At 40.1% G+C, this 14588-nt stretch overlaps 1 protein-coding gene across 2 annotated transcripts in view; it reads left to right on the forward strand.

The window, feature by feature from the left end:
• Positions 1 to 14588, forward strand: part of LOC146798442 (uncharacterized) — a 549773-nt gene that overhangs the window by 440414 nt on the left and 94771 nt on the right. For both annotated transcript variants that reach the window (XM_085625710.1, XM_085625711.1), the window contains one exon: positions 12387 to 12453. In XM_085625710.1, the coding sequence (XP_085481836.1) occupies positions 12387 to 12453 (67 nt within the window). The remainder of the gene's footprint in view (positions 1 to 12386; positions 12454 to 14588) is intronic.

Raw genomic sequence — 14588 nt, forward strand, 5'->3', positions numbered from 1 at the left:
ATAGAGCACAAATCAAAAGTGACATATATCATGTAATATTCTAATTGTCTATCATTAGTATGCGTACATAATTTAGTTTACGATTTAATAAAATCATGCAAAGCAATCCCACGTGTATTTCAGTCATTAATAAGGTTGATTAATTATTTCCACCTCAATCCATTAATCCAATTATAATTAAATAATGAATCTAATTAGTAAACATGCAAAATGGGGAGGGTATACAAAATGTTTGCATTACCCGCTCCAGCAATCCCCCCTTTGGTGATTTTATCCCCATACCACCCCAAAATTTTGTTCTGTCTTTACGGAATCTTTAAAATGTTTTCTTCCTCTTAATCATAATTCAGTTTCACCTACGTCTTCTCTTTTTGCTGATTCGTACATACTCTCCTTCCACTCCTCTAATTCTATCTCTTCAATTTCCCTTTCTTGTTTCTTATCCTTTCTTTTTGATTTTTCGCTTTTTACTCTTTTCTTGTTTTTATTATTTTTACAACAAATGCAACCTAATCTTATCACTAAAATTATGCAAATTACACATGTTAATGGAAACAATATTTTGCCTACAATTGTACTACCAAGCTTAACTAAGAAATGTTTAATAGCAGCTAATTTCTTTCCCATCTTGTCCCAAACACCTTCATCCTCCAGTGGTACTATTTCATCATGCAATTCAGTAATATTCCTAATATACATTTTCAGATCTTTGCTTTCGTCAGGAATGTAAGTACAACAATGTTGAACTTTCAGCATTCCACAGACTCCACCCTCTTTTGCCAATAATATATCAAGGGCAAGTCGACTTTGCATTCCCATAGCACGCATGGCAACCATTTCAGTGTCTACCAATAAGAATCCTCCAGCGGTGCTTGTTGACAAGCGATGCATTACTGTTGAAAGTCTTCTAATTTTGTTTGCATTCAGAGTTATTCCCACTGCTGGTATCAATGCTCCAAAAATGTCACCTACAATTTCTGCCCAAGATTCTCTCTTACTCCTCGCTAAGTGATTACTCAAACTATGTACACCATTTTCTCCTCTATCCATATGAAATTTTTTTGGAAATACCAGGCCTACGTAACATGTGCCATACCAATGGTCTGGCAAATGATAATATGCCCTGTTCTCACAAATAACCACCTTTAAATCCCCATCTACCCATGATTCGGTATGTATCATGGCACTCACTATTACCTAAAAAATAATTATCATACACAGTTTGATTCTTTCGAATGCAAAATTTCCCTTTCTGAGGCCAGTCTAAAGCTATAGTTGGACTAGCTTCTCCTTTCAAGTGTTTTTCTCTTTCTACATCCCAGACTGTTTTCTCCACTTTCCCTTCTGCTGCCTTTCTTTGCATTTTCAATCTCCTTTCTTCAACCATGTCTAAGAATGTCCTTTCCTCCTTCTTCAAACTGCATGTCAAATTGTTTCTAAAAGTATATTCTAATGTTAGTTCTTTAGTTTCTAAGAAAAAATCACCTAATACCCTAGCAGGTTTTACTTTGTTTAGTTTATTAAAAGAAGGCACTTGCACAAAAATGTTATCTACATCTGAAAAATAATATTCTAATTTCCCTGTCTGATAAAATAAACTAGCTATTACACTACATGTTATTCCATACGTTGCTGGAAGGTGATGATAAGTCACTCCTTCAGAAACAGATGCAGGTAACTGCATGCATACGTAACAGTCCCGTACGTCTATTGTCTTTACATATTCATACAATAATTTTGAAAACACATTATTAGAAAAATCTGTAATTGACCTGTCTTTATGCAAATAATTGTTATCCATTCTAGTTGGAACTACCTTTGGAATTTTCCCTATATTAGTTTTGTTCTCACTATGTCCTTCTAATGTATCTATAGTGACCTTAATAGAAATGACAAGAGCAAGGATGCTCCATAAAAGCATTATTAATCCTGTACAACAACAACACATTTTACACCATCTTTTCATGAATGTACATCTACCTTTGCTACTATCTATGTTAGCCATCTTTGTTAAAATGGACCGTGTCTTTTGACTTAGCCTCTTTCACTTCACAACTAGTTTTCTAACCTAAGGCTCTAACACCTATTTGGTTCTACCAGCATCTATCTTTTGATTTAATTTCTTGTTCTCTTCATCAACAGTTTTCTTGATTTATTCAGTTTGGCATCTCATCATTCTTCACTTTCCTCTCGTCATCCAAATACAGAATTTCCTGAACTTCTGTTTCTTCTTCTCCAATGTCGGACAAGAGAACTCTCAGGATTTCCGATTCTACTTTTTCTTCAACCACTTTCAGTGCAGCCTCCTCTGGATTTCCTTGACTATCTGCCTCTTCTCCCTTTTCAGGCAGAGCCACGTATGTCCATTCCGGTGACTTATACTTCTGGTTAGGTTTCCTTGTTCTTTTACTCTCTTTATCCTCAGTTATTTCGTCTTCTTTTGATTTTTCTTGACTTGTCACTTCATTCACCTGTTCAGCTCTTGGTTAATTCACTCGTGTCAGTCGATATCTAAATTTCCTTATTTTATTGGGCCAAACGTCATCTTTTGCAACTCTTTTTACTTTACTTCCTTTGTCATTCTTTTCATTCCTCCAAGCTCTCTTTCTTAGAACTCAACCTTCAGGTATTTCATTCTCACTCTCTTCAGACTCTGTCTCAACTTCCTTTGTCTTTTCAACGATTTCTTCTTCCACCACTTGTTTTGTTTTCCTTACTTCTGTCCCTCCTCGGATCTCCGACACGCAATCTTCCTGCTGGCTACTTGTCCCTTCACCTAACTGGATGTTGCAGTTCCCTACACCTCCTGGGGGGTCTTCCGCAGAAATCTGTCCCTCTCTCTCTGTACCTGTCCCTTGTTCACTTAAATTTGTTATTTCAGGTGGAATTTCTCTCAGTCTCTCATCTGGTACTTTCTTTTCACGAATTTCTTTTATTGTTTCTTCAGTACTCTTTCCTCTTTTCTTTCTCTGTTCTTTTTTAGAATACTGCGCTTCTTGCTCGTTTCCAGAATCACTGGATTCAGAAACCTGCAATCTTCTTCTCAGAGAGCTACTTCTGGGGACCAAAGCTAAACTTGATTCTGTTTCCCCCCCTTCAGAGTTTTCTCATGTCTTTGACCCTTCGTCATCCGACTCAGTACTTGATTCTGATTCATCAAAATATTCTTTTCCTGTGCTGTCCACCGGATTCGGAATTCTCAATGTGTGACTTGTGTGGATCCAGTTTTTCAATCCAGCACACTTCACAGCTGTTGTTGTGGTCAGAATGACTTGTCTTGGTTTTCCCCACCTTGGAACCAAACAATTTCTTTTCTGTGGACCTTTATCCTTACCCAGTCACCTGGGCTCAGATCATGGGCTGGCTTCTTTTCAAGTGTGGTGGCATCCGCTCCAACCTGATGAAACACAGAATGAACTGCGTCAGCCAGGCCTTTACAGTATTCCAACACCATGTCATCAGCTTGTTGACTGGTATAAACACGTGTCTCATCGCACGTCCCATTATTATTTCATGAGGACTCAATCCTGTAGTTCTGTCTGGAATTGATCTAATAGTCATGAGTACCAGAGGCAAGACATCAGGCCATTTCATACCTGTGGCCAACCACATTTTCCCTATTCTATTTTTGATAGTACCATTCATCTGTTCAACCACACCAGAAGCCTCTGGTCGGTAGGCACAATGTAGTTTTTGTTGTACATTCAATGCTTCACAAATTAATCCTACAATCTCACTATGGAAATGTCCTCCTCGGTCTGACTCAATTGTCACTGGGAACCCGAACCTAGGGATGAACTCTCTCAGTAGTAGCTTGGCTACTGTCATCCCTTCATTTGTCCTTGTTGGGAATGCTTCCACCCACCTAGAGAATAGGCAGACCACAACCAAAACATACCTCAGTCTGTTACAGGGAGGCATCTCAATGAAATCTACTTGCATTCTGGTGAAAAGCCCTCCTTCTCGACCTATTGTTCCCAGACTCACTACTGTCTTCCTCCCAGGATTGTATTGCTGACATATTAGGCATCTTTGACATAGACTTTCTGCTACAAGTCTGAATTTTGCATTGTACCAGGTCTGCTTAAATGACCTGATCATGGCATCTCTCCCTATATATCCCTGGCCATGATACATCTGTGCCATGGTAGACATCATGCTATCAGGCATAACTGGTCTTCCATCTCGATAGACCCACACATGATCCTTTTCCCTTGGGGCACATCCTGCTTTTACCCACTGTCTCATTTCCTCATCTCCTGCCTCTTCTTGCAACTGTCTTACCTCTTCCCAAGTTCCTACAATGTTAGTAAATATCAATGAGCAAGAAGACATTTCTCTTTCCTTAGCCAGATTGACCGAATTCTGTTACGTGCACAATACTGTTCCATTTAATTGGCGTATCTATTTCCTGTGGCGATATAATCACAACCTTGACTATGAGCAGCACATTTTACAACAGCCAGTTGTCTGGGCAGCTGTATCGCCTCAAGCAATTTTCCAACCACTTCAGCATTCTTAATAGGAGTTCCACTCGAGGTCAGGAAACCTCTTTGTAGCCATAGTTGGCCAAAGTCATGGACCACTCCAAAGCCATACTGGCTGTCAGTTATTACAGTCACTCTCACACTCTTCCCAATCTTGCATGCTCTAGTCAAAGCCACGAGTTCTGCTACTTGGGCCGATTTCACTCCTTTCAGATAGGACGCTTCTATTACTGCTGCGACTGTGCATACTGCATACGCTGCACTCAGCACTCCTTCATCTGTTCTCAAACATGACCCATCAACGAACATCACAAAATCACTTTCGGGCAAAGGTACATCTTTTATATCTGGTCGTGGTTTTGTACAAAAGTCAAGTACATCCAAGCAATCATGATCTACTTCATCTCTTACTTCCACTTCTCAGTATCAGGCAACAAGGTTGCAGGATTTACATTCAAACATCTTGCAAGACTCACATTAGTTGCACCTAATATGACCTTTTCATACTTAGTCAGCCGACTGTGTGTCATATACTGAGTACGACTCCTTGTTAACAGGATCACTACATCATGAGGTACAAACACTTTCAATGGATATCCCATCACAATTCCTTCACTCTGCTCCAAACTTAGACATGTTGCAGCCACTGCTTTCAAACATCCAGGTAAAGCTACAGCTACTGGATCAAGCATTGATGAAAAATATGCAATTGGACTCCTCAGTTTTCCATGCTTCTGGATCAACACAGAAAGTGCACATCCATTTCTCTCACTGCAATACAACTCGACTTCTTTCTCATAGTCAGGCATACCTAATGCAGGTGCTTCACACAAACCATCTCTCAATTGTCTGAACGCTGCCAATTCCTCTTTGTTCAATTTGATGGGATCTTTTACATCACTTCTCGTTAATCGCACCACAGGTTTTGCAATCAAGGAGAAGTTGCTGATCCACTGACGACAGTATCCAACCATTCCCAAAAACATTCTCACTTCTCTTTGAGTCATGGGAGCTCTCATTCATTTTATTATTCTGATTCTGTCTATTGTTATTTTCCTTAGTCCTTTGTCAATGTTATGTCCCAAACACTGTACTTCCTTCTTACAAAACTGTAATTTCGATGGTGACACCTTAAGTCCTCCATCTGCCAAATGATTCAGCAAGGCTATTGTGTCTACCTCACATGCTTCACGTGTTTTTGACGCCACCAAAAGGTCGTCAATGTATTGAACCAATACAGAGCTTTCGGGCATTTCTAGACTCTCCAAAGGCTTCTTTAAAAGCTGATTGAATATTGAGGGGCTTTCTGTATACCCCTGTGGGATTCGGCACCATGCCAAAATACGCTCACCAAAACGAAATGCAAAAATTTGCTGACTGTCGTGGTGCAATGGGATGGAAAAGAAAGCATGACACAGTATACCATTCTGCATCATGGGGAATCTGATATAAAATCACTGATGGATTTGGTACTATGGGACAACATGATACCACAATTTTGTTCACCTTTCTCAAATCTTGCCCTATCCTGAATTTCCCCTTAGGCTTTTTCAGTCCCATTATCGGCGAATTACATGGGCTACTCATTATTTCTCTCAAAATTCCTTGCCTGATCATTTTCTCTATTACAGGAGTTACTCCTTCAATTATTACACGTGTCAATTTGTATTGCGGAACATTTGGATATGTTACTCCTTCCTTTACTGTTATTTTAATTGGATCTACATTTCTCATTCGCCCTACATCTTCTCCAGTGAAATCCCAAACTTCTGCTTTTACAGATTGTCTCAATTCTTTAGGTAATTCATCAGGGTTGAATACAGCATATGTTTCAGTAACTTCATTTTCTCTGTTAGCTATGGTCATTTTATATAGTACATCATCATCTGGTGTTTCAAAAGCTATTCCATCCGGAGTACAAAATATAGTGCAATTAATTTTGCACAACAGGTCCCTACCTAATAAATTCACAGGACTGGTGTCGCACACCACAAAGCGGTGCATTTCTGAAAATTTCCCTATGCTAACTTTCACTGGTTCTGTAAGAAATGTTTTAATCTGTCTGTTGGACACACCAACTACTTGGATCGTTTTATCCGAGAGAGGAAGATTCTTAACATCAGCTGATCTAACAGTTGATCGAGTAGCACCAGTATCCACTAGGAAAGTAATATTTTCATCATTAACCTTCCCATCTACAAAAGGTCCTGTCTGGTCTACTTCTAGAGTTGCGCCAAGTACGCACTCTCCTTCCTCCCTTCGGCACCGTCAATAGCTTTCTTCTGAGTCACTCATCGCGTTGCAGCCAATACTGCGAGACAGCGCTTGCGCGTGGCAGCTTATTTACGTGTTCTTCATTCTAGAATCCCGATTCACTACTATACTTCTGTGTGTTTCTGCTCTGTGGAAAAGGCGGTTTTGGCACCTGATTCTGTGGGGGAACAACTTGCTGCTGCAGTTGACCACTCACCTCATGCTGCACATGTGGGTTCAATGATGGATTTTCATTGTTAGTACTCGGGGGAAACTTACACTCGGATTTCCAATGCCCTATCCTGCCGCAATTATGACACGGAAATTTCTTTTTAGCTTCTTCAATATTTCCTTTATACTTCCCAGGATTACATTTTGGCTTTGACCCTGCTTGTTCCACTAATTGTGCTTCTTGTCTCTCTGCTACCTTTACCTGTGCCCACATTGCCTTCTTTTTTAGTTTCCACTGTTTTGCTTCAATTTCATCACTGAAGTATTTAGCATGTCTCAATACTTAATCTATTTTCTTGTTTTGCCAATCTACCGTATGCTGTTTAATCATTTCACCAATTTCTGGACGTAAACCATATACAAATCTGTATACAAAATGACTCAAATCCTTTTCACTCAGATTCTCATCTCCGCTAAACTGCTTAAAAGCTAGTATTAGCCTCTCATAGTATGCATGTACTGACTCTTTACTTTCCTGGTGTGTTCGATCAATTTTTACCCAATCTGTCTCTTTAGGGGGGACTTTATTTTTCAAAAATACCATAACCTGCTCATATTTCTTCATTACCTCGGGATCTGGATCTCCTGTTTTAGGATCCCTAGGATATTCCTGGGTTGGCCAATTAATCATAAGTTTGCACTCTGTCCATAGATCTGCTGGTACAATTATGTCAAACAGACTATTCAAATCAATCCATAACACTTTAGACAATTTCACAAATCTGTCTACCTGCCTGTACCACTCAACGGGCTTCTCACGCAGTCGAGGGAAATCATTTGTAAAAGACAAAATATCCTGTCTTGTCCATGGGACATGTACATATCCTCCTCCTGGAATCTCTCTCATAGGGCAATCTGTCACTACCTTCTCCTTTTCTCTTACAGGAAATGCTGAAAATGTCTTATCTGAGGCATCATCGCATTTTCTATACCACCTGCTTCTCCATTTATCCACGTCTCCCCATTTTCTCAGCAAATTGATTATATCCTTAATTTGACCTATTCGTCCTGTGGTGTTTTCATTCTCAATATCCTTTTCGGTGAAATCTACTCGATATGGTTTCTGTAAGGCTTTTACCTTTTCAATATCAATGCCCATCTCATTTGCTACTTCTTCTAACCTTTCATGTAAGTTTTTTGCTCTCCAGGTCACACTCTTGCACAAGAATAATAATTCTTCATCCTGATAGGTTTTCAATTTTTCTGTTGGGATAGTCCCTACTATTAATTCTTCCAATACCATTCGTAACTTGGCCACATCAATGGATTGGGATTCTTTGTCTTTCCTCTGCAAGCTTCTTAACCATTCACTTAACTCCTCTGTCGATGGTCCTACTGGTTTTTCTACACTACCTTGTCCAAAATCTTTTTGTGTTTCTGACACTGTCTCTATCATTGTCATACGTCTCTCTGCACAATTCTGACCTACAAATGGATTATTTGAAAAATTCAGTTCCATTACACTCATAGTCTGCCTCCATGAATTCACATTCTGACACATTCTTGGTTGTTCTACCGGTTTATTACTTCTGTAAGGGACTGTCAAACAATGCTCACTGTCCTTCTGTTTGTCAAAAATAGGCATTACTGGACCTATCGTTACTGGAACAGTTACCGCTTCTAGATTCTTAGTCAATTCTCTTATTTTCTCAGTTAATTCCAGGGTCGTTTTTGCCAATTCGACAGAATTTTCTCCATCTGTTTTTTTCTTCCGACCTCTTTTCTACTTCTCTCGTAGCACTGTTTTTACCCAAACTTAGGGATTCTGGTTCCGATTTTACAATTCGCATTGTTTCTCTCATTGGGGCACTTGGAGTTAATATTTCTGGTTCTGGTCGATACGGTGGTGGATTTTTATAGAACATAATATCATCAAGAACATCATCCTTGGACTCATTCACTCCATACCCTCTCGACTCCACATTATGCCTCTTTTCTACACTCTTTCGTCCTTCATTCTCCCCTACAGTTCTTACAGGGAACACACCCTCAGTCATACTCGCATCCCACCATCCTCTCATTCGATCATTATGCGTTTCATGTCCGTATGGTCTTCCAAACAGGTACCTATATCCTCTAACATTTCTTTGTCTCTCTCGTTCATGCATTTCATCTTCCCATTCCGTCAAAGCCTCAAACTGCGTCGGTCTAGGTCTTGGTTCTAAATTCATCATTTTCTTTCTCAAGTTTCTCAAAACAGCCAAATTAAATGAACCATGTTCTGGAAAAGCTAATACTCCGTCTTCCTTCGTGTATCTCACCCAGTTATCTAACCAAATACAAGTATGATACCCATATTTCGCAATCATAAAGGATGCAAGGGTTTTCGGTGGAGGAAGTAACTGTCCTTCTCTAGTTTTAACTGGTTTGTCCTTCTTAAACCACTTCTTGATTTTTCCTAACCACGTTCTTTTCTCTTTTTCTGGTGGATCGTAATACATTTTCTTGCCTTTCGCGTATCGCTAGTCTCTCTTTACAATTATACCGCTAGTCTATCCAATCACGGTGCGACTTACACTTACGCACCAATTCAGAGCGTCTACGTCACTGTCACAATCCTCAAATCCCAGCATGACTCACACTAACGCACCAATAAGGAGCGTCTACGTCACCCTGTATTTCTCCACTCCTAGCGCGGCGTACACTTACGCACCAATCCGGAGCGTTTCACAGTTCTGACCGACTGTCCAATCCCAGCGCGGTCGTTCTGACGTCAGCAGCCACTGCAGCAGCTCCTGCTCCTGCCTACCCCTCCTTTACAAATCTGCTCCGTAAGTTTTTGTTTCAATTTCTACACTTCTGTTAGTAACAACCTAGAAACACCTCCATTGTCCGCTTCGCTAACCAAAGAACAGCAAAAGACCTTTCTCACGAGAATTCCGTCTTTCCCGAGAGCAGCGCTTACCTCTGCCTTACTACGGAATCATTACTTCCGTTGATAAAGTAGCACATCCCTCTACTTCACCCTTCTAACAAGCATTAGCTAATTGTTTCTCTAGTATTTAAGACACATAGTTGGAGACCCAATGCTCCTGAGAAATAAATCCAGAGTTTCGCAATTAACCCGAATGCCTTTACACTCACACTCGTTCACACAACAAAAATGTAATACATTCACACAGAATCCTGTCTTTCCCGAGAACAGCGAACAGTCTGTTCTACTACAGAATTATGGCATACGTTAATAAAGCAGCGCTTACCTCTCCTTTGTCCTTCTAACAAGCTCAGAGAGTACCTATTACCTTTCCTGTGATAAACGTTATCGGAATGCCAGTTGGATCCCTGGTACCTAAGACCAGAACTTCACAGGTAACCTTCGCTATTATACACACTTCTCTCACACAGGAAATGTCTCTAATGGCAACACACGACGATGCTACTGAATCGAACCCAGACAATGCGTCGTGCAACTTCAATTGTCACACATTTCCCCTGTGTACCTACAGGGCAACAACAATTCCGTCTTTACCTCTGTTCTACTACAGAACCGTTACAAACTTCCGACTTCCTACATCCCAGAAGCCGTGCAAACAACATATAACTCAACGTAACTCAACATAGAGTGTTAGTACATAAATCAATACCAATCAATAACCAAAATCAATAAGCAATATACAAGCAATAATCACCAAACCAAAACAATAACAACCATCATCCTGCTATAAGTAAAACTGCTCCAGCGTGGAGTGCAAAATCCCTCCCTCCGTTACAGACCAATGTTCTCACATACACACACTATCCATACGTTCGCTGGTGGGGCCCATAACACCAACATTCACTCACCATCAATCTGTGTTTCTTGGGAGGCGATTATCTTCCAAACGCTGGCATGAAAGGAAATACCACTTTTTACCCTAATGAGCGACAAATCTGCACAACCTTCTGATACTCATTAGGCCCTGAACTTCACCTTTAGTATTCCTCTCATAAATCGGGATGGATCAGTTAGTTGCAGGTTTAGATTGATTTCTAATTCTCTAATTAACTTTTCGTTAACATATTTTCAATGAATAAACAACCCAACTCATTTCTGTAGTTATTCAATTTCAATCTTTATCTAATTAATGCAAATTAAATCATTCATTTAATCAAGTCGCCATCCATATTTACCTATTCTGGCTAATTGTCGTCCTCTATGTCAAATCTGGCAGGCTCGCAAATCTATGCCCATCAAATTTAGTAAATTCAGTTCATCAGGAATTTGGGCATTAATTCAGTCCGTCAAAGATTCAGGGAAACAGCTGTCCTGCAGTGTCACCGTCCTCTCCGTCAGCATAACGTCAGGAGATCGAGAAAGGCCAGAAACGAACCCGCACCAACCTCTCTATTCTACCATAATTTATAGTAAAAATCATTGACAAATTGTAGCAAAAACGGGTCTTCAAATCTTCTGATTGGTCAAGCGAAATCGTCTGACAGGGTTCCCACCAAAATAATGTCTCTGAGGTCATTATTCTTGCTTGTTCCGGTTTTTAGAAGCACATTATTGTTCTTTCTGAAAAGCTGGCTTGTTTCCCAGGATAACCTTGAAGGGTACAGTCTAGTTAGGGTCATGACGAGGCCACTGTGGCTGGCGTCAGCGCAGGCGCACTTCACCCAAGCCTCATACAGCGTCAGCAGTAGGGTTAGGTACCAGAGGCAGCCATTTTACGACAGGCCCAAATGGTCAACTTAAGCAAAAGAAACACAAAACGTAATTAATACATAGAAATGACTAAATAAATGTTATTCCCTCACTAATACCCATATGTGTGTGTATTTATCTAGCAATAAGCGACACTCAATCGGGTTTATACTTACAAAATAGATCACAAATCACAAATACATCACAAAAGTGACATATATCATGCAATATTCTAATTGTCTATCATTAGTATGCGTACATAATTTAGTTTACAATTTAATAAAATCATGCAAAGCAATCCCACGTGTATTTCAGTCATTAATAAGGTTGATTAATTATTTCCACTTCAAGCCATTAATCCAATTATAATTAAATAATTAATCTAATTAGTAAATATGCAAAATGGGGAGGGTATACAACATTTTTGCATTACCTGCTCCAGCACACGCGTTGCCATTGAAGGCAATGGAACGCGTGCACTGTTGTGGGTGAAAAAGTGGACCGATGGCAAAAGGTCTCCTCCTATGCAGCGCACGCGCGCTGCGTAGGCGAGACCTAAAAAGGATTCCAAAATTAAATTGCATTCTAATTATTACCGTACTCACAAAATTAACCATTTTTACATATCTGACTCATGAAAAGCATGTCAAGTAAACTCTAAAAGTGTTGACCAATTTGTCTGATTATCCACTGTATGTTCATTTGTAACATCACAACAGAATGGAATGGTGGATGGAATATTTGTTGTGCTGCTTTTAGAATTCATACCATAAGCTCTGTTTACTCTCTAGGTGCTGAGTGATACCTTGAGGACCCTAGTGGAGCAGATGAAGCCCAAAGTGTTTGGTGATATCCAAGGTATGCATTTAAACTTTAAGTTTTAAGTGTATGAAATTATCACTGAAGGTCTTCTGTGGATTTAAAAGGGTAATTTCCATGGTAGTTCATTTTAGGGACTCTGGAGCAGACTGAAAAAAAAAATGCAAAATGATGCGCTGTTCTGATTCTGCAGGACGGGCACTGCTGAGCTGTTTGCGAGCTTTCTGATAAATGCCCTGTCGAGAGTCTCCAAGTTTATCCCATCATTTTACCACACTTATTTCAAGAGGCATAGGCACCAGATGAGAGTGCTGTTACAGGCAAGCATGTGACTAAATACAAAGGGATTGATCAACAGCATTAGGTGAGAGAAAGATTCAAGTTTCATTTCGATCATGTCATTAGCATACGTCTTGTTTAGAGGGTGTCAAAGTGGGTAGAAGGGAGTGTACACCTAAGTACCATAGAAACGCTGATATCTCCCTGGATTGATCACTTCCAGGCTCTGGGAACCCTGGTACTCAAAGTACGGGCCATGGGCCTCATGTGGCCTTCTTGACTTTCACATGCTGGCCCCAGCTAAATGACTGTACTGCTAACACAATGACAATAAAGAGAGCTCTAGCAGGTTAGATATATAAAGAATTCAAATAGGAGGTTAACCTCTGGCAGATTAGACTTACCTTATACCATTAAATCGTTTTTATTCTAATAGTGTGAATTTGCTTGATTTTGGAAGCATTGCTGCACTACAGTCAAAAAAGACACTGACTACAAAGGTCATTTCTCACACAAACATTTACTTATGTCAAAATTACTTGTCTACTTTACAGAACAAAAGCAAAATGACAACAGATTGAGAGACGTTAAGATATATCACTGATCTTTTAAGCTTTTAACATTACTAGAAAGCTCAACAAATATCCAAATCAGTGGTTTAGATATCGGTGGACCATGTGAATGCAATGACGGATAATGTGCCGATGATAAGGCAACAAAAAGAGGAAACCATCTCCAGGTAGCAACGTCTAATTATAATAGACCATCTGTACAGAACTCAAATTACTTGCATTTCAACAACATTTTTTATATTGGTCCATAACCCTCTAAATTTTGTATATATTTTTCTTCTTCATATGAAGACGATCTTGGATAAAAAGGATCGACGCGTTTCAGCCTGTTATTCATGGCCTCCTCAGGACAATGTGGGACCAGAGTCACCAAAGCTTTCGGAAAAAATGCACCAATCAGTTTAATAGAATGCGTAATCAAATAAAATAAAATAACTGAAACAAGGGCTGGGGTGTGCATCTTGTATATATTACTCTGAAATATGTGCTGCATGCTGTGCGGGGCAGTGACCCTCATGCAAATAAGTTGGTGCACCAATAACTATGGAAACTGATGGCAAAGGTAATGAATTGTGCAAACAGACTCAGAAACATTTGTGAGCATTTGCTGTCATGTAGTATCATAGAGCAGAACGTGGTGGAAAGTGAATTTCCACGTGCCGGGATTACCAGTGTAGTGATTGCAAAAAAGTACCAAAATATCTCCTGTATCTATAGACCCGCAGTTACCATATGGCTGGGTCAAACAGCAATCTACAAGAATATTAACACAAACAAAAAAACACAAATTTCAGTGGCTAGTAAATATTGGACAAGCTAAAGAGAAATGCTCAACCGGTCTGATTCTAACTTACATGTAAGCCTCGTAGGGAAAAACCCATTTAGGTGTATAATGCTCAAAGGAAGGGACTTCTATAAGCTGCCTGGCATGAATTGAAAGGTGCCCCATCTCATCATAGAAAAAATGAAGGGAGGGCCTTCAAGCATTACACTGCCAATGTGTGTTCCGAGTCAGTTTCCTAGAGGAATGGAAACTCGGGAATGAGGCTAGGCGAGGGTCAAACCGGGACAAAAAAGCACACTTGAAAAGAGACGTACTTGCTGCGATGCACTGGGGTTGTGAAAATGCCTCTCAAATGGCTGGTGTGGGTTGAGTCAGCGAACTACAAACTGGTGTGTGCGGGTGCTCACTATGCCTTGCTCGAAGCCGAATTGGGCTGTCGCTGTTTGGAATGTAGTGCCAGACACCCTAGCTGTGGGCAGAACTGGCGTCAGAGACGTGATGTGACCGAGAGCTAGGATGAATCTCTAGTTTGTGAAATG

This window comes from Triturus cristatus, chromosome 9 (assembly GCF_964204655.1).
Source record: "Triturus cristatus chromosome 9, aTriCri1.1, whole genome shotgun sequence".
Taxonomy (NCBI): domain Eukaryota; kingdom Metazoa; phylum Chordata; class Amphibia; order Caudata; family Salamandridae; genus Triturus; species Triturus cristatus.